Source organism: Nematolebias whitei, chromosome 17 (genome assembly GCF_014905685.2).
Source record: "Nematolebias whitei isolate Nwh7 chromosome 17, NemWhi1, whole genome shotgun sequence".
NCBI classification, from domain to species: Eukaryota; Metazoa; Chordata; class Actinopteri; order Cyprinodontiformes; family Rivulidae; genus Nematolebias; species Nematolebias whitei.
Window position 1 is genome coordinate 17,549,033 of NC_056514.1, and position 20,577 is coordinate 17,569,609.

Consider the following 20,577-nt stretch of genomic DNA (forward strand, 5'->3'; position numbering starts at 1 on the left):
AACTTGATAATTATATTGTACAAACTTGATAATTATATTGTACAAACATGATAATTACATTGTACAAATGTGATAATTATATTGTAAAAACATGATAATTATATTGTACAAATGTGATAATTATATTGTAAAAACATGATAATTATATTGTACAAACTTGATAATTATATTGTACAAACTTGATCATTTCATCCATGCTGCAGTAGTAGGTTATGCTTTTAGCCTGCATGCTAGTACATACTCATGAAGCTAGCACGATGGCAAATTGACAGATGTTAATCAAGTTTTACTTCGAAGACATGGAGAGAATCTGATGCTGCTGCACACTGTGGATGAAATCATTTTCAGTTTGAGCACACTTTGAAGAGTCACTGTGGTAAAGCTTTCCCCGGATTCAGAAACCTTACTGTTGCTCACATCCAGAGTGCTCGATTACTACAACCTTTACAGCTGGGCTGTATTTGCGCTGTTGTATATGGCCCCTGTTTAAAGGTGAATAACATACAAAAAAGCAACATTTCACCTAGATTTTCTTACTTTGATTCCACACTTTTAAAGTATGTTTCTCACCAAGTTTGTGTAAATTCAGCTGTGGGGTTTTAAAGACTTTTCAACTTTAATGTACTTTAATACACAGTGTCAGGTCGGCACTACTTGTGTTTATAGGCAAATTAAATCAAATACAACAACATTAACAGTAGACTTTTACCACAACATATTGTCCTCAAACTGGGTGAGAAACATCCTTTAAATGAGTAGTGTTGAACACAAGTAAAAAGTTTAAAGGTAATGTTGTTTTTTATTTAATTTGCCTATAAACACAAGTAGTGCCAACCTGAAGATGTTTGTTAAAGTGCATTAAAGTTGAAATGCCTTTAACTCCAAAGATCCTGAACTGGATCAGTTCCCTCTAAGCAGTACACACATAATTAGGATTCTATTTTAAGCTCATAAATTTAAACAAATAATGCAGGAGAAGACTGATTCTGCTTTTGTTTTATAGTTTGGCGTGGAGCTCTTTCACGGCCTGCATGGCGTCCTCCGTCACCACCATCAACCGCTACACCAAGACCATCCTGGAGTTCAAGCACAAGCGCAGGAACATTGAGAAGAACCTGAAGATCAAACAGAAGCTGTTGGAGCTGGACTCCCCAGAGCAAGTGTGGGACATGTACATCAGCTCGGTGCCGAGCACCGCCGAAGAGCTGCTGGACCTGTCGACGAACAGCCGCAAGCTCTCCAACGCGTCCATCTTCCTGGACCTCAACGACTTGCCAGATCCACAAGGAGAGGAGTACTGCTAGGAGAGCAGAGGGTTCTGAAACATCGCTTCAGTGCGACAACGGTGGGAACAAAATCTGTTCTACCACATCTCTTTTCACATGATACCTTCAGCTTTAAATGTTTTGCTCTTCACCAGCTCCAGCTGTGATCAGAGGTTTATAGACACTCATCCTGGGGATAATGTCATGGTAACTTTAAATGGTTTGTTTGTACTGTTCTTTTTCCAGGGTTTATACAACATGGGGCTACAACAAGTTTTACATTCGTATGGATTTTCTCTAAATTACACAGAGACAAAATTACACAGTACAAAAAATTATCTAGATCTTTAAATAAAGGTGGTGAAGGTTGTTAAAAGTCTTAACTTGACAAGGCTACAGCTTCGTAGCTTCCTGTTTGTGATCATGATTGATAAAGGTTTAATGGTCAGGTGAGACACAATCTTTTGGCTTGAATTATATGGATGCAACGAAAAACTATGGAGGAGCATAAGACGTGTTTTGGAAGAGTCAAGGAGGGGACTCTAAGACCACTTCACCAATTCTCAAGCATGGTGGTGGTAGCATCACGCTGCGGTACGAGGAATACCTCCAAACTCTTGAACTTCGCCTCAAATCAACAGGGAAAAGGTTGAACTGACCATTTTAGGTGTTCCACAGAACCCAAACGCATCTAAACTGGTTTCTGCTTGGATAAAGCTGCTAACATTAAACTTCTGGAATGGCCTTCGAAAACCCCGTTCTCAGCCTGATTGCAAAGTTATGATCGTTACTGAAAACTTTGGTCCATGCCAGGAAATTAACTACTTTAAATGAACGAACTCTGCCAGAGAGTGGTCCTTTATCTCGACAGAAGCGTGTTAATGGGTACAAAAAGTGTGAGGTCAATGTATAGCATTTCTGTTGGAAAATATGAGCCACAGACATGAACTGTGTCATATACACAAACATATAGGCCTCAAATAAGTAATGCTAAGTTGCTAGCAGTTAGCTTCCCCAAAATACTCAGAAAAGGCATCGAACGATGATTGCACTTAAAAAATACTTGGTGACTCTTTAATCAAATATTAATGGGGGTGTAGGTATATACAAGAATATGAGTTGTATGTATAATATGGACCTTGTGTGAATTAGAGAAACTTCACCATAAATTGAAACTTTTCCACCCAATATTTGTTTTTAACGATCATTAAAGTTGCATGAGAGAGTGGGAATTATGTCCCATTCGGTTTTCCATACAATCATTTCTTTTGGTCTTTTCCTTCAGCTGATCTGAAACAAACATGACCAGAAACAATCCTTTCCTGCTTTGCTCTGGCAAAGAATGTTTTAGATGGTATATTCTTCCACTGCTTATGTCTTGTGACAGCTAGCAAAAAGAATTGATTAAAAAAGATGTGTGCCCTCTTTTAGATGAAAGCAACACGACTAAATTATTCTTTGTCTTTGACCTGACTGAACATTGTTGGATTATAGAGCATGGACTTTGGTATTCTTAGTCTGGTTGTGTGTATTTGTTTCTGGTGTCTGTACTGTTCAGTATGAATACATGTACTGTTACACCTTTAATGAACGTGCACGTGTAAGAAGTCCCGCTACGACATTAAAATCAAAACTTGGGAAAGTAACGGGGTTGTTTCCCAGTTTGCAACAAGTTAAAGTACCAGGCTTTTGAAAACACAGTGGTCTTTATGTTCCTGGTGTTCTTCTACAAAGCTGAATTACATGACGTACGTTCACTATGTAGGTTCTGTAAGAACAAGCTGAGAATCAAACCAAACGTCAGAACTATTTATAGAAGGACTTTGACATCCTTATCCTCTCTGCTAATACTTTACCATCTAAAGCAAGCGTGCCCGAGACACTAAAGGTTTTGGATTTGACCCATTGAAGAAGGTGTACAAAGTTAAAACGTGTAGATACCAACCCCACTGATAAAGACTTGTTGTGTAAGAGTGACGATACACTGCCTTCCTTACAAACCAAATTAACAAGATTTTGAGTGTTTGTACTCATGTACGAAGCAGAGTCTGGACTGATGCTTCAAGGTTTCTATCTACAACGAGTGGACCTGAGGACTTTACCGTTGCACCTAGCAGTGGAACAAAAGCTGCCAGTATGATGATTTGGGTGGAGGACACCAGGAAGTGCTGAGTGCCTTTTTGCCATCCAGAAGCCTCTGATCACACAGCATGCTTTGATTTGGCTGAAGCTGTTTCTCTGCCTGTCCGCTTCAGAGGAAACGTGTAGCTGTCTGTGCAAAATGCCAAAACTCATCAGTGGGAGGAAGGCTCTTATTCTGAAGTAGTCTGTGTGTATTTAAATGTTTTATTAAAAATGTGGTACTTGTACTGAAAAATACACATCTGAATTTCTATCTATGTGCAAGTTAAGTGCATTTGAAAAAAGAAGTTTGTGTATTTTATTGTTCATTTCTTTGTGAAATGCAATGTCAGTGACTTCCCAATATATTCTGCTTGAGTTTAAATTATTTTCCACCAGCTTGTGTTCCAGTAAGGCTAAAGCATGAATCTTTTTCTTATTCTGTATTCATCATAACCCACAGGATTTAGTCTCCATCTGTGTGTAGTATTCCTTGTTTACATCATTTGTTGATGATTATTTGCAACCTAATACAAAAATATGAATGAAATAATTATTAAAGTAAATTTTATGCATATAACGTAATAAAACGGGTTTTTTAAATAATTTTGTCACTACTTTTTTCCTTCTTTTTTTTTTAAACTGGGCATTGATGACCTCAAGATGGCAGTGTTAACTTCTAGTTACCACAGATTGGATGCAGAAGGCTTCATTACACTCGTTGTTCTATGTTTTGTTGCTTTGCAGCCTGGAAATTAATTTAATTTAAATATGAGCTAAAGGCAGTGAATCTTCAGAGATCGTCTATCCATCATCTTTACCCGCTTCTTCCTTTTCAGGTCACAGGGGTCACTGGAGTCCATATCCAGGTGTCACTGTGTGAGAGACGAACAGGTCTCCAGTCCATCACAGGGAAACCTGGACAAGGTTCAGTCCATCACAGGGACACCTGGACAAGTCTCTATGTGTCCCTGTGATGGACTGGACACCTGTCCAGGTGTTCCTGTGATGGACTGGAGACCTGTCCCGGGTGTCCCTGTGATGGACTGAACCTTGTCCAGAGTATCCCTGTGATGGACTGGAGACCTGTCCAGGTGTCCCTGTGAGAGACTGGAGACCTGTCCAGAGTGTCTCTGTAATGGACTGAAGACCTGTCCAGCTGTCCATGTGATATTCTGGAGATTTGTCCAGGGTGTCCTCCACCTCTTGCACAGTGATGCTGAAGATAGACACCAGCTCCATGCAACCCAGAAAAAAGTGGGTAAGATGATGGATGTATGGATGTATGGATGGATGGATGGATGGATGTATGGATGGATGGATGGATGGATGGATGGATGGATGGATGGATGGATGGATGGATGGATGGATGGATGGATGGATAAGGGGCATTTTGAAACCCACAACAACAGAAAGTAATGAGCAAACAGGACCATGAGAAAGAAATATCTTTGCTTAAAAATAACTTTTATTTTTATTTTTTTCAACTAGTGCAAATGCATGCAACTGATAAACCAGAGAAAACGTATCAAGAAGCAGGACGCTTCATGCATCACATTCACAGGTATGGCTAGTGATCGGCTGAACTTTCCCGTATTGATTTTCAGTTTTGGTCCAGTTTCGGTCGTCCTCCAGCGGTCCCATTACGTTCCTCAAAGTGCAGCACAGTAGGCTGATTTTAGGGTGGGGGGTGGGGGGTGCTAACCTAAGCAGAGCATACAAATGAGCCAAGTGATCCACATCAGTTCCTTCTACATCCATTTAACCACATTCATTATTCAAGAATACAAACCACTCAGCCACATCTGAGCTCATGCAAACCTTTTCTCCCTCACCCCTCCTCTGCTCGCCACATTAAAGATTCATCCCCCACTTTTTGGAAACAACGGTTGCAGGACACTTCCCAATATAAATGGACTGATTGCTTTTAAATTCTTAAACTCAGGCTCAAGAGTGAGCATGTGGAATCAAATCAGAAATGTTTTACCTGTTGTTGTCCAACTACAGCTGATCTGGAGTCAGGTTTGAATTTCCAAACAAAGACAATACACTGATTTGACTGTTCAACATCTAAGAAGCCACAACCTTAAAGCAAATCCACTCTATTTGCAACTTCTTCACCAATGCTTTGTTTGGTCACAACGTCTGAACATCACCTTCATTGAAAATGATTGACTGACCAACAGACTTGCATGTTCTGATACAGGAGTTCAGTATCGAGTCTCTGAGATGCTCCTTGGCTGGTCAGAGGCACGTGAATGGCTCTCTTTTGTGCACGCTGATCTGTTTGGTCTCAGTCAGACAGTAGCTTTGTACCTTAAGCTTTGAAGTCCACGCAGCCTTAAGGATCACTGCCATCCAAAATCCTGTCCTACCATTTGATAAAAGCGCTGGTTGTGAGGTTTGTAGAATTCCCTAAGTTTCTGGATGACTTCCGGGTCTATGGAGATGTGTGTCCTCCCTTTCGTCTTTCCCAGGCAGTGAGGTTTACTGCTGCCCTCCGGCTTCTTCAAGCAAGGGAAGCCTTTGGTTTTGTTGAAGTAGAAGTGCTTGTCCGTGACTATCCTCTGAAGGCCCAGGAAGTCCTGGACTTTGCCCAGTTCTCCAGCCGGGTCTGAGATGAGCCTCTCCCCACTGACCAGGTGAATCTGAGTCCTTGGGAACCACGTCAGCCAACGCTCCATGTGCTGGGCGTACAAACCGATCCACAGCGGACTCCACGATGAATCAATCTGACCTAAATTAAATGTTGGGGGAGGGGGGGGGGTAGGGGCAGAGAAAAAACCATCAGTAATGTTTTTTTTTATTTGCCTCTCATCGACATAAACAGCCAGAAGAAACGTGACCAGTTAAATATAATACTTTTATTCTGAAAAAGGAGGTAGGATGTGTAAAATGTAAATAAAAATAAAATGCAGATATTTGCAAATGTCATAAACCCATATTTTAGTCACAATAGAACATAGTGAATGTATCAAATGTATACAAAAATTAATTTAACCTTTTTATGAGAACAGTTTATGAAACCTCCAGTACGGGATATTTAATTTACTAAAAATGCAAAAAGCAGTTTTGTTTTTTAGTCTCTGAAGACTATTTATCTACCGCAAGAATCGATCAACAGAGGATGCCATCTCCTCTGTGGTCCACACTGCTCTCACCCAACTGGAGCAGAAGGACTCCTACGTCCATATGCTCTTTGTGGACTTTGCGTCTGCCTTCAACACCATGATCCCCCAAACCCTGATGGACAAACTACTCACACTAGGACTAAGCCCCTCCATTTGCAACTGGGTCCTGGACTTCTTAACCAACAGACCGCAGTCTGTGAGGATCCACAACTTCTCCTCCTCCACCATAACCCTCAGCACTGGCTCTCCTCAGGGCTGTGTGCTGAGCCCCCTCCTGTTCACTCTGCTCACGTATGACTGTGCACCTACCCATCCAGGCTGTCACATTGTAAAGTTTGCAGATGATGGAATGCATCACAAACAATGATGAGTCCGGCTACAGGCAGGAGGTGGAACACCTGGAACGCTGGTGCAGGAAGAACAACCTTTACATCAATGTGAAGAAGACGAAGGAGATGATTGTGGACTTCAGATGGAACAACCCCCCCCTAACATAGGAGGATCTGTGGTGGAAGTGGTCTCCAGCTACAAGTACTTGGGTGTACACATCAATGACAACCTCAGCTGGAGCAACAACACCACCAGCCTGATCAAGAAAGCTCATCAGAGACTCTACTTCCTCAGGCGGCTGAGACGAGCTGGTCTGGGAAGCTCAGTCCTCACCTCCTTCTACAGGTGTGCAGTGGAGAGCATCCTGTGCTCCAGCATCAACGTGTGACATGGAGGCTGCACAGCTGCAGAAAGAAAAGCTTTGCAGAGAGTGGTGAAGGCTGCACAGAAGATGTTGGAGTCAGCCTCCCCACCATAACAGACAGCTACACCTCCAGATGCAGGAAGAGGGCCACCTGCATCATGAAGGACCCCACTCACCCAGCACACACACTTTTTGCCCCGTTCCCCTCAGGAAGGAGGTTGAGGAGCATTAAGTGTAGAACCACTAGACTGAGGAACAGCTTCTACCCTGAAGCTGTTAGACTCATTAATCTCTAACCAGAATAATCACTGTGAAAAAAATCACTGTAATACCACGATTGCTGGTATGTGCTGTTGAGCCTATGCTGTTGATTTGTTTCACGCTGCTGTTTTCATTCGTACTCATCTGCTCACACAGTCTCATGTTCGTGCTACTGTTCGGCGTTTTGTTTTTGCACTATTAGTGCTTAGTGCATTCTTATTTTAGCATATTTCTTTGTTCATATCTTATATCTTATTACTGTTTTTCTTTTAAATGTATACTTTTTGTGGATGTAACTGGGACCCTGTGTACACAATTTCATTCCACCACATGGGGTGTGAATGAAAAAATAAAGAAACTTTGACTTCCTTAGTGTGAGGTTCTAAAAGAAACATTTTATTTTCACATATTTTGACCAGACACAGAGCTAAGCTGTAAATTAATGGAGGTGAAGCTGCTGAACAAGGTTATGGTCATCTGAAAAAAGGAGTTGCTCTTGGCTTGAAACATTTTTCCCAATAATAAAGATTGAGGCGCTTATGAAAGAGCAAGAAAACATCTTAGTAGACTGTCCTGATGTCTATATCAGGACATTTTGAACCACTTTGGCCAGGTTTGCCTTAGGCTTGGTTCTGTGACTAGCAAGCGGCCATCAGGGCACTAATGATTGATTGTTGGACTCATGGTCCTCCTTTTACATGTGAAAAGCTGATTCTGGAGGGCTCCAGCTCACTGGTGACCCTCATATATGTATATATATATATATATTACCTGTGGTGTGGTTCCTGAAGGCTAGGCTCTCAAACGAAGGGATGTCTGGGGTCTTTGAGATGATCTGCGTGTAATCAGATATGGCTCGAGTCACTGGATCACGGACAACCACAATCAGCTTCACATCTCGTGACATAGCGTGGATTCGTGGCGGCGTGTCCACTGTAACAAAGTAACGAGGCGTTTTCTCCATGACGATCTGGCCTTCAAGGGCTTTGGGCATCATCGTTCTGGAAGTAAAAAAAGACAGGAAGTCTACGTGTCATGAATGAGTCAGACTCATAACATGAGTTAAGTCACTGATTGCATACTGGTTCATGCAAAAACAGTTTCACAAAACTTTACGTCTCTGTCAGTTTCTCATTAAACATTTATGGTAAAGACATAGAACACCAGCAGCAAGCTGCAGCGATTCTGTTGCATCCTTGGGTCAAATCCTGCAGGAATTACAAATATATGGCAAACCATCCATGCAATGTGTAGTGAACTAGGCCTGAGGTCAAGTCCTGACCTTAAGGACCTTATGGGACAGAAACTGTCATTTCATTGATTTGAATCCAGAAATACAGGTTGACCCATCCTGAGACTTTCTTTCTTGAATTAATCAAGTTGAAAGAAGACTACTTTCGATTATCATTACTATTTTACAAATGTTTGATAATCAAATTGTGTTAGTTCAATCCATTTTTAAATGTTGAAGTGAACTACTCATTTTTAAATCAACTGTGAAACAGTAATAATGATTTTTAATCCTCATTCAAAGTGGAAATCAAGTTGGAATATGTTACAGAGTAATGATTCAATTTCTTGATCGGCTGTTTGAAATGAGCAAGTTGTGTAAGTTGGTCAAAGTTCAAGTTTCGGTCAACTGCAAGTTTACTGAAAAGGAAATGTCATGTTTAACTTTTACAGCAAGATACTAGAGAAGTGACTCCACGAAGTCTGAGTTCTTCATAATATCTTTTGTCTGTTCTTAAACAATCTTAATCTTTTTCCTTGACTTTTTAATAACACCTTACATCACAAAACACACCTCTGTTTTGGTCCATCGACCAATCAGAAACTCCCAAATGAACCAGAAATAGAGCTCTTTAAATGTTGGTACTTCCTAGTTCAACCCAGTTGGAGTCGGGTGGAGAGTTTGCAGCTCCAGTCGTTTGGGAAACAGGAAAATCCCGATATGATCCAGAGCTCTTCCGAGTATTGGGGATTATGACATCTTCCACCTCTGAGTGGAACTCTGACGGACTCCACTCATGTGAAGTCCACTCGTGAGGTGAACTGTTGTTGACGAAGTCCCGCCACCACTCCGGACGGTTCTCTGCCATCCTACGGAGACGCTGGACCGGTAGCGTAACTGGAGCTCCGCTTCCACTGATTCATCGTCAGAGAGGTAATGAGTCGAGTTCACTACCGAGCGTACCGAGGAAAGCTGGGTCGAATGGAAGGTGCCGTTCTGTTCAACACTTTTCACTCACACACACACAATCTCCCTCCCTCTAAACTTCAATCTTTAAAATTCTTCTATCCTGCTAGCAAATCATTCCAGATATTTTTAGAAATGTCTGAAGCAAAGTTTTTCAACCACCGCCGTGTGGTTAATGTCTGTGTGAAGCTGGAAGCAAGGTTTTCAACCATCCCCGTACGGGCCACCAGATGTAGAATGAACATATGCTGATATATATTCATAAATTAAACGGATTCTTTCATTTTTCTGGACTGTATAATGACGTGCATCTGAATTTAATAAAATGTGGACGGAAACGTTAATTATCTTTGACCCATCAAAATGAACGTGGTCATTTATTTTCAGAATCAAAATTTTAACATCATCACACATTTACATTAATTGGCAAAATATGAAAAATAACAACATGGCTTAATTTAGCAAGTTTTACAAGGAAGACCATACGGCGATGGTTGAAAACCTTGCTTCCAGCTTCACACAGACATTAACCACACGGCGGTGGTTGAAAAACTTTGCTTCAGACATTTCTAAAAATATCTGGAATGATTTGCTAGCAGGATAGAAGAATTTTAAAGATTGAAGTTTAGAGGGAGGGAGATTGTGTGTGTGTGAGTGAAAAGTGTTGAACAGAACGGCACCTTCCATTCGACCCAGCTTTCCTCGGTACGCTCGGTAGTGAACTCGACTCATTACCTCTCTGACGATGAATCAGTGGAAGCGGAGCTCCAGTTACGCTACCGGTCCAGCGTCTCCGTAGGATGGCAGAGAACCGTCCGGAGTGGTGGCGGGACTTCGTCAACAACAGTTCACCTCACGAGTGGACTTCACATGAGTGGAGTCCGTCAGAGTTCCACTCAGAGGTGGAAGATGTCATAATCCCCAATACTCGGAAGAGCTCTGGATCATATCGGGATTTTCCTGTTTCCCAAACGACTGGAGCTGCAAACTCTCCACCCGACTCCAACTGGGTTGAACTAGGAAGTACCAACATTTAAAGAGCTCTATTTCTGGTTCATTTGGGAGTTTCTGATTGGTCGATGGACCAAAACAGAGGTGTGTTTTGTGATGTAAGGTGTTATTAAAAAGTCAAGGAAAAAGATTAAGATTGTTTAAGAACAGACAAAAGATATTATGAAGAACTCAGACTTCGTGGAGTCACTTCTCTAGTATCTTGCTGTAAAAGTTAAACATGACATTTCCTTTTCAGTAAACTTGCAGTTGACCGAAACTTGAACTTTGACCAACTTACACAACTTGCTCATTTCAAACAGACGATCAAGAAATTGAATCATTACTCTGTAACATATTCCAACTTGATTTCCACTTTGAATGAGGATTAAAAATCATTATTACTGTTTCACAGTTGATTTAAAAATGAGTAGTTCACTTCAACATTTAAAAATGGATTGAACTAACACAATTTGATTATCAAACATTTGTAAAATAGTAATGATAATCGAAAGTAGTCTTCTTTCAACTTGATTAATTCAAGAAAGAAAGTCTCAGGATGGGTCAACCTGTATTTCTGGATTCAAATCAATGAAATGACAGTTTCTGTCCCATAAGGTCCTTAAGGTCAGGACTTGACCTCAGGCCTAGTTCACTACAAATGCAAAAATAGTAGTGATTCAATTCAATTCAATTCAAAAATACTTTATTAATCCCAGAGGGAAATTATATAATGGTGATGCAAAAGTAATAATAAAAAAAGAGCGTTTGCATCAACCGCTATGAAATTTTTTGAATTTTATTTTACTGAATCAGTTTTACATTGGTCTTTATTAACTTGTCGATCCAATCTGAGAGAACCATTCTAAAGTGGATCCCTGCCGTCTTGAATCTACTAATCTTTTTTGCAATTCATGCAATCTCTATTCTTTTGGATCATCGTCAGTTTTAATTCATATAGCAATTTAGTCAGAGATATTATGAAGTTCTAAAATAAGTCCAAGTAGCCACCACCGGAGGAGCTACACCTCGTGGCTGCTGCCACTATTTGCAAATAACAACATAATTTACTGTAAATAACAGTGTGTTGAGAAAACATCACTGCACAAATCTATGAACTAGCATTTACATGGGCCACATTAAAATGTCTATAACTTTTCCATTGAACACCGCTTCAAGACAACAGATTATTTAAAATTGATTATTTATTTTCAGACATCTATAAAGGAAAATAGCTCAATACACATTAATTAGGGAGATATGGTTAAGACAAAAACACAACAGGAAAACCCACTTAGTCATTTTGTGAATTTAATATTAAGCAAAGAAACCTCGTGAGCTGAGAAACACTTGCCTCTTTAGTCTGATGGTAAAGAATGACCACAGAAAAAAGGAAATAAAAGATTTATGCACAATGAGAAGAACTTGGACTATCTATGGTTAAAGGTGAGACCTGTCTCAGATGTGGATTGACCCAAATGTCCTACAGCATGTGGTAAAGACTTTATGTTTATTAAAGATAACACAAAGTCTGCTCCAACCAATGGACGTCGTGCACTGCAGTATGGTAGCACTGACGGGAGCTCCGCTTCGACTCAATCTTTTTTTGTTCCTGTTGTATTTGTCTTAAGTTTTTGCACCTACACTGCACACACATGTTACAGGTACAGTATGACTGCGGCGCACTTTTGGACTTTTGTGTGTCGCTGCCTTGTCATCCTGCCATCGTGGGTCAGTTCCCGGCCTCCTTCCTGCCTTGAACTCAAGCTCCGGCCTGTCATGGCTGCTATCTCCATGATCCTCCATCTGCCTGCACGGACCGAACTCTACAGAACAGTTTGGTTCCACGGGAAAATCTTATGTTCTGTGTCTGCCGAACCCAGTTCTGGAGGGTAGTCGTCGTCGCTGCTGCAGTCATTATTATCATCATGTTGCTAACAGGACTGCACTGCTAACAAGACCATGCCACTAACATTAATGTGACCATGTTGCTAAGAGAACCTCACTGCCAACAGAACCACTCTGCTAATAGGACCGTACTGCTGTCGATGTAGTTCTTTTTCACTTTTGGCGCCTTGTTTTTGTATCTTTGTTGCATGATTTGTTGTTTTTCTTGGCGAGTCAAGATGGTTCTTCTCATCCTGAGCATTTCATTGCATCGTTAACCTTGATCTACATATGACAATAAACCTAAACCTAGCCTAATCTAACCCTAACATCTCTCATCCTGTTAAAAACACCATCTCCACAGTGAAGCACGGTGACAGCAGCATCATGATGCAGGCTTGTTTTTCAGCAGCAGGAATTTGAAGACTGATCAAAGTACAAGAAACAATGAATGGAGCAAAATACAGTGAAATTCTTGACATGTTGAAGTCTTTCAGATGTTTGAGGCTGGAACAGACAAACACCTCTCAGCAGAACAATGACCCTAAACACACTGCCGGAGCAACACTCCAGGTAAATGTTCTGGACCGGTCCAGTTAAAGCCCAGACCTCAGTTCAAACGAGAAACTCTGGTTTGATTTAAAGCTTGTTACATTCTAGCAGCACTCAGCCAACATGAAGGAGCTGGGGCAGTTTTGTCCTGAAGAATGGACAAAAACTCCAGCGGCTGGATGTGTTGGGATCATAGAGACGTACCGGAACAACCCCCATCCTACTTTAACTTCAGTAATGGGTAGAGCTGAGTGCAGGTCCATAATCAGATTGAAAATCCGTGTAAATTCCAGGTTGTATGGCAACAGAATGGAAAGAATACCAATGTGGGTGAATACTTTTGGAACCTGCTGAACCTGTAAGAGTGAACCTGAAGAGTTCATTTTGTTTCGTAGACAAAAAATGTAAAGAGTGAAGTCTCCCTCATCTCAGAGCATACAGTCATCACCAACACACATGCCACCTCAAACGACCACAGGACTATTACTGGTACTATTATTACTAGTGACTATTACTCACTTTGCCATCCGTCACACAACTCTCATGACAGCATGAGCAGTGACGGAGTGTCTCTGCTAGAATGCTCCAGCGATCCTGTCAAATAGGCATGTGGCAGCAGCGCTACGTAAACACTTCCTCTGACTGCATCTCGCTCTCTGCTCCTCTAACTCGATGCCAAAGCCCAGCAGATGGGATTCATTTAGGAGTAAATGACTCCCGAGGCACCACAGGAGGCGCTTGGATACATCTGCCAACACACCTGGCACACACCTGACTGTCTGACCAATCACTCACTGTCAGGGTCACACACAGCTCTGAGTCAGCATCTCAGCTTTGTTTACTCACACCTGGTCCTCACTTTGCTGCAGCTTCTCTGTTAGTCTTTTAGATGGAGCTTAAATTTAAGAATTGATTTTCAGGCAGGATTTTTCAATTGTTTAGAGACTGCAGCAGTCCACTTTCGTCTTGGCTTGGACAAGCTGTTAGTTAGTTCCTGTTCAGCGTGAACTGTACTTCTTCAAACTGAAGCTGTTCAAAGAGCTGTTTACACCAGGTAAGATGTTTAAAGCAATAAGGAAACCATAATGAAAACACCAATAAAAAGACTTGTATGGTTTAATTATTTTTTGTTTCCCATCACAGAGCGAAAAGGGAGAATTGGAAATATCCACCGTCCATCTGTCTGTCTGTGTTGTGAGCATGACAACCTGAAAAATAAGTTAGGTGAGCGGCTTCGGATGTTATCAGCCCATTAAATGGCCATTATTAGTTGTTATCATCCCCATATGTAGCGGTGAAACTGCCCCACCTACCTCCTAGTAGGTTTAAAGGTACGTTATTATTGTTATTATGGCTGATAATAGGCAGCGTCACAGAGGGGTAAACCATGAAGTGTCTTTTTTGGTTTTTTTCAGCTCATGTAACCCTTTTCCTAAACGTAAGCTTACATGTGACCCAGAGGACCAACCCTGAACTTAACCCCCTTACCCTTGTGCCTAAACCTAACCAAGACCGTAAACCAACCACCAGACCCTTTACTGTAAACCAAACCACGTGAAGCTATCATGAGCAGTGACAAAGGTAAAAACAGAGCCTATTATCATCGCTAACAACGATAACAACGTACCTTTAAACCCACTAGGAGGTACAGGAGGGGCAGTCTGACTGCAACATATGGAGATGATAACAACTAATAACGACCATTTAATAGCTGACAACATTCGAAGCGGGTGGTCAGGTACTGACATCCATTTTGGTGTGTAGCTGCATGTAGGCCTATAAAAGCTCACTAATTAAAAATTAGGTTGCTGCATCAAAATCCAAGATGGATATGGCCATATCTCTGCCTTAGTAAAGTAAAAAAACATTAAACTACCTCTGTTCTTCTCCACAGTGTAACTCATACCCACTTGAACTTCTTGCAACAAAAACTGCATTCTGTTCTTTTCCAGTCCAGAAAAACACTCATCCCAAAGGCTACAAACATTAACTAATCACATCCCTGATCGATGGGGGTCATTGGTGTACCACTTGTTGAGATGTGAAACTTTTTGCCTAAATGCGCTCCTGAATATTAGATTTGATGCCTAAATGTCAAAACAAAGATCTGAAAATAATTGCATCCTCTTAAATCATACAAACTGAAAATAAACCACAATAAATAGAAATGTTTGAGAAACTGTGTACTGTGGGTTTTTTGACCATTTATCAATGTTCACAAGTTTTCATACACCCTTTTCAATCAACCTTTATTTATACAGGTTAGTCTTGTTGAGCCTCGAGGACTCATTTATAAGAGAGACTTGTATTTAACAAAGAATGATGACAACAGCAGACAATCATAAAAAAGTCATATAAATTGAAAAATAAATAGAAGAAAATTATATATTTTTTAAATGAAACAAAAACAGCTACATTATAAAGTGATACAAAATACTAAAAACAGGAACATGTCTACGTTGATTTTTGCCAGGAAGTCAGCAGATGTTTGAAGCCACTTAGAGAGGTCAAGGTCAAGAACTTCAGATTTTCCATCCATCCATTTTCTTTACCCGCTTATTCCATTTTGGGTCACGGGGGTCGCTGGTGCCACTTCAGATTTTTTTGTAAGATATTCCAGGAAACAGGAGCGGAGTAGAAGAAGGTCCTTTCGCCAAATTCAGTCCACAATGAGGGAACACTGCAGGTAATAATGTCCTGAGAGCGCACGCTGTAGCTGCACTCATGTAGAGACATGTAGAAGGACATGTATGAAGGCAGCAGACCAAGAAGTGATTTAAAGATGAAAATGTACCAGTAAGAGAGTCTGTGTGAAGTTAATAATGACCAGTTAACCAGTGAATACAGAGTGCACTGATGGGTATGGTAGTTACAGCCAGTTATGAATCAGTGCATCGTGATAGACAGCGTCCAAAATCTGCAGGGTGCTTGCAGGAGCGTTCATGTAATTAATGTCACCGTAGTCAATGGAGGGAAGGAAATTTGCAGTTACAAGGTGTTTCCTATCATTCAAAGATAGACAGGATCTATTTCTGGGGGAAAAAACAAGTTCTACTTCCAGTTTCTTTACCAAGTTGTCAACATGAGGCTAAACTGAACCCATGAGAATAGTGCCAATGTTGTTTTTATGTATAGTTTTGTGTATATCTTAGTTTATATCTTAGATCCTTATTTACTGTTTCTTTTTACACTTTATATTTTTGCTATTATTGGATGTTACTGGGACCCTGTGTACACAATTTCATTCCACCTCATTTACCAAATGTGATGCGAATGACAATAAAGAACAATGAATCCTTAAAAGAGAGATGTGAATCGACCAAGATACCAAAGTATTTGTAAGAATCGACAAACTCTATAGGAACACCATTTGAAAATAAAATAGAAGGAAGGGCTGCTGGGACCGACTTTCTGTTTGAAAACAACATCCCTTTGGTTTTGTCGGCATTTAGCACAAGTTTGAGACGGAACAAATAAGAGTGGATGATATACCTGTACCTGTAAAATGCAGACTGTAAAAGCTGGAAAGCCTTAGCAACTGTTTTAGCTCAACAGTGAACAACTGTGTCATCAGCATAGAAATATAAGGATGTATCAGGAATTATCTGACCTATATTACCTATGAAGATTGTGAAGAGGGTGGGTCTTAAGACGGAACCTTGTGGTACACCATTGTTAACAGTTAGATAAGGAAGAAGGACCATTATGCTGAACACATTGTCACCGATCTGAGAGATAATTAGAGAACCAACCAATGGTGTGATCTGAGAAACCAATTTCTGAGAGCTTATAACATAAGATGTCATGGTCCACAGTGTCAAAATTTTTAAGCAGGTTTAAGTAAAGTTCAGCACAATAATCCTTACCATCCAGTGTTTCAACAACATCAGTAAAAACCTTCAGTGAAGCAGTCATTGTGCTGTGCTGTTTTCTGAAACCAGACTGATGGGGAGGTAAGATGTTAAAAGAATCCAAATACTTCTTGATTTGAGAGTTTATCAGTTTTTCTAAAATCTCAGCTAAAATACAGAGTTTAGAGATTGGTTGATAGTTGCTCAGTGAGGTGGGGTCACTTCCCTTTATTAAATGTAAAAAGGCTGTTTTCCACGTGTCTGGAATGATGTTTAGGCTTATGGACAGGTTAAAAATTTGAGACACCAGTTCTGCAAAGATGTGTGCAGCCAGCCTTAAGAAGTAAGGTGGAAGGTCATTGGGGTCTGCAGATTTTTTAGTATCTAGACCTTTAAACAATTTATTAACCTCGCTAACTGAGAACAGTGAAAAAGAAAAGGTGTGGTTTACTGAAGACTGGCTCGTAGAAGAGATTTTATTATAATCATTTAATTTTATTATAATCATTTGTTAATGATTGGTTTAAAGGAGAAGTGGCTGGTTTTCAATTAGTAACTGTGGCAAACATGGAACTAGAAGCAGCAAAATGTTTGTTGAAACAGTTCAGGATCTTGTGCTTATTTGACACAGGAACAGAGTTAACAAGTAGTTGTGGTGGCAGGTCAGATGAATGAGAGCTGCTGGAGAGAGATTTGATGGTTTTCCAGAATCTTTTAGGATCATTTAGATCTCTGGAGGTCTGAGATAAGTAGTAAGAGCAGCATAAGAATTAGAAAATGGTTTTAACATTTCAATGTAAATACTGCCTGAAAATACAACATATACCGATTTTCATCTCCAAAACCGTTAATCATTTAACAACTTATTTTGTAATAATCTAAGATAAAATGCTGTACAAGTAGAGAATAGAAAATATTTTAATCTCCAAACTAAAATGGATAAGGTTATTTGTTGGTAACCTTTACACAAAGCCCCAGGTTAAAATGGCCAAAAATAGTAAGTTTGAATGAACATTCCTGTTGCAATAAAGTTAAAACGGCTATAAGTAACTGATTCATTTATACTCTAAACATCTAGTACTCATGAACACAATCAGATCTATGTAGAAGAAAAATCAAACTTAAACAAAGCTGAGTGTATCTGTGTCTGTACAGAGCTAAGAAATGCATAAGAAGAGACATAATGGAGTTATACATGTTGTGCACATCTGACCTGCTGTTTTTATACAATGATGAGTCTTTTTTTATTTATTTTGTTAATCTCAGTTTGAATAAACAACACTGGTCACTGGATGCAGAGTTCACCTTGTTTTTAATGTTCTGTTTCATGTAGCATACGGTAAAAGTTAAATGGACTGTACTTACTGTACATTCATTCAACCTTTATTTCGACAGGTAAATCCCATTGAGCCTTGAGGACTCATTTACAAGAGAGACATAGCGCCTTTCTATCTTATCGTGATACCCAAAGTACTTTACACTACCTTACACTACTTTACACTACAATCTGTGCCCTCATTTACCCATTCATACAGCACTCTACTAGATCTCTACAAAAACTAATCAGTGCTTGATCACATTCATACACCGATGGGACACACATTGGAAGCAATGAGGAGCTCAGTGTCTTGCCCAGAGACACTTCGGCATTTGACTACTGGTGGAATCGAACCCCCAACTCTTGCGTTGGAGGACAATGGCTCTAACCACTCAGCCACAGTCGCCCATATTAAAAATGTTCCTAATAATTTCTAAATGAGACATAAAAACAAGAATGATAAACAGATGAACACTCCGAGGACAGGATGTGCTCCGTCAGTCCTCTGGCATCAGCTCAGGTTTCCAACCTGCCTGAAACACAAACCTTCTATCAATACATCCTTTCCCCTTCAATACCACACACATGCACACACACACACACACACTTCATTGGATCTTCAGAGTGTGAGGTGGTGTTCACAGCCACTTATCCTAAAGACTTCCCTTCTAACTCCTCCACCCTGAGCAGGAGGAGCCATGCAGTCTGTTACACACAAACACATGCATGAAGGCACATGCACATGGACACACACACACTCATTATTCACTCATTAGTCGAGCACTCGTTATCGTGCTTCTGGTGTCCCCGTGGACCTATTCCTCAAAGCCTAACACAAATAAAATGACTCATTTTTTTAAATCAACCATAGAGGTCCAGACAAACAATCTGCAGAGACAAAGGCTGAGTGTGGTGGGTTTTTATCAGACCCTTTATGTCTAGTGTGCGTGTAATAAGTGTGCTTCTTGGAGCATTTGTTGTGTGTGTTTGAAATAAAAGGGGCGGGTGACGGATGAAGGAATGATGGCAACGGATACAAACATGCCTCCATTAGCAATCTGCCTGTGAATAGCCTCAGAGTCAAAGCACCATGCCTTACCTAAGCAAAAAGAGCTAATTACAGGCCCCAAGGAGCACCTTCAAAAAGAAGACGACCTATTAGAAAATATGCTTCTTTTACGAGGTTAGCACAGACGCACTAATCGGCAGACCAAAGAGCCGTTAGTATTTCTAGCATGTCCTTGTCCAACTTCTGGAACATTAAACGTTGTGAGATTGAGGATGCATTTACCATTTAAATTCCTTTAATGCTTCAGAAAAAATGGAAGCAGGAAGTTACATTACATAATATTTTCTCAGAACTCAAAGTTTCGTCATTGTTCAGGTTAAACGCTGCAGTCGAATCACGACTCTGGGACAAGATGCTCCTTTTAGTTGTGTAGCTGCTGGATAACAAAACACCAAAATATCTACTTTTACTGTCATTTGCTACTACAATTTTACTTGTACCTGTGTAAAATAATAATTTATTGTACATTTACAATGTAGCGCAAAGGTTAGAGCCGGTGGACTTGTCATTGGAAGGTTGCCGGTTCAACTTCCTGGATCAACAATATCAAACTGTGGGTGGGAAAGGTAAAACACCTATACATGCTTCTGTCCTTATTTGCCCCACTCTGGGCCCTTGAGCAAGGCCCTTAACCCCCACCATCTGCTCCCCCAGGCACCCTAGATAGCAGCTCTCTGCTCCACACAGAGGGCTGTGGTAGCTCGGTGCTCTGTGGTTGTGTCAGGAAGGACATTCGGTGTAAAAATAATCACCAAGTCTCTGTGAGGGTTAGTTCGCGGTGGTGACCCCTGAAGAAGGGAGCAGCCGAAAGAAGAAGAAAAATTGTATATTCACAACTGATTAACTTTTGAATTAACCCAATTTACGATGGTCGCCAAAACTAGTTAACTTTAGAAAACACAAAAAAGACTGTTTATTTTATACATATTAATTTAAAAGTTAATATGCTAGTATGCTAGTAGCTGAGAGTAATTCACAAGTTGTGCTCTATTCCTTTAAGAAAAGAAAAGAACATCATCTGTCTGCTGTCTTGCTTACAAAAAACAATTGTTAGCGCTCAAATTATGTGTTAGTGATGACTCTCTGCTACCACAGGTAAGACTGATTAGCTGTGTCCAGTCACTGAACAGGAATAAGAAAATGGATGGATGGATGGATGGATGGATGGATGGATGGATGGATGGATGGATGGATGGATGGATGGATGGATGGATGGATGGATGGATGGATGGATGGATGGA

The 20,577-nt window shown here is 40.5% G+C and overlaps 2 protein-coding genes across 2 annotated transcripts in view; one reads left to right on the forward strand and one right to left on the reverse strand.

The window, feature by feature from the left end:
* LOC119423341 (germ cell-specific gene 1-like protein) overlaps nucleotides 1-1,344 on the forward strand; it is a 26,127-nt gene extending 24,783 nt beyond the window's left edge. The window contains exon 5 of the mRNA XM_037690718.1: nucleotides 1,004-1,344. Coding sequence (XP_037546646.1) covers nucleotides 1,004-1,304 — 301 coding nt within the window. The 3' untranslated portion in view covers nucleotides 1,305-1,344. The remainder of the gene's footprint in view (nucleotides 1-1,003) is intronic.
* Nucleotides 1,345-4,922: 3,578 nt separating this feature from the next.
* Nucleotides 4,923-20,577, reverse strand: part of hs3st3l (heparan sulfate (glucosamine) 3-O-sulfotransferase 3-like) — a 36,282-nt gene continuing 20,627 nt past the window's right edge. The window contains exons 2-3 of the mRNA XM_037690719.1: nucleotides 8,244-8,473; nucleotides 4,923-6,123 (exon numbers count right to left, since the gene is read on the reverse strand). Coding sequence (XP_037546647.1) covers nucleotides 5,735-6,123; nucleotides 8,244-8,473 — 619 coding nt within the window. The 3' untranslated portion in view covers nucleotides 4,923-5,734. The remainder of the gene's footprint in view (nucleotides 6,124-8,243; nucleotides 8,474-20,577) is intronic.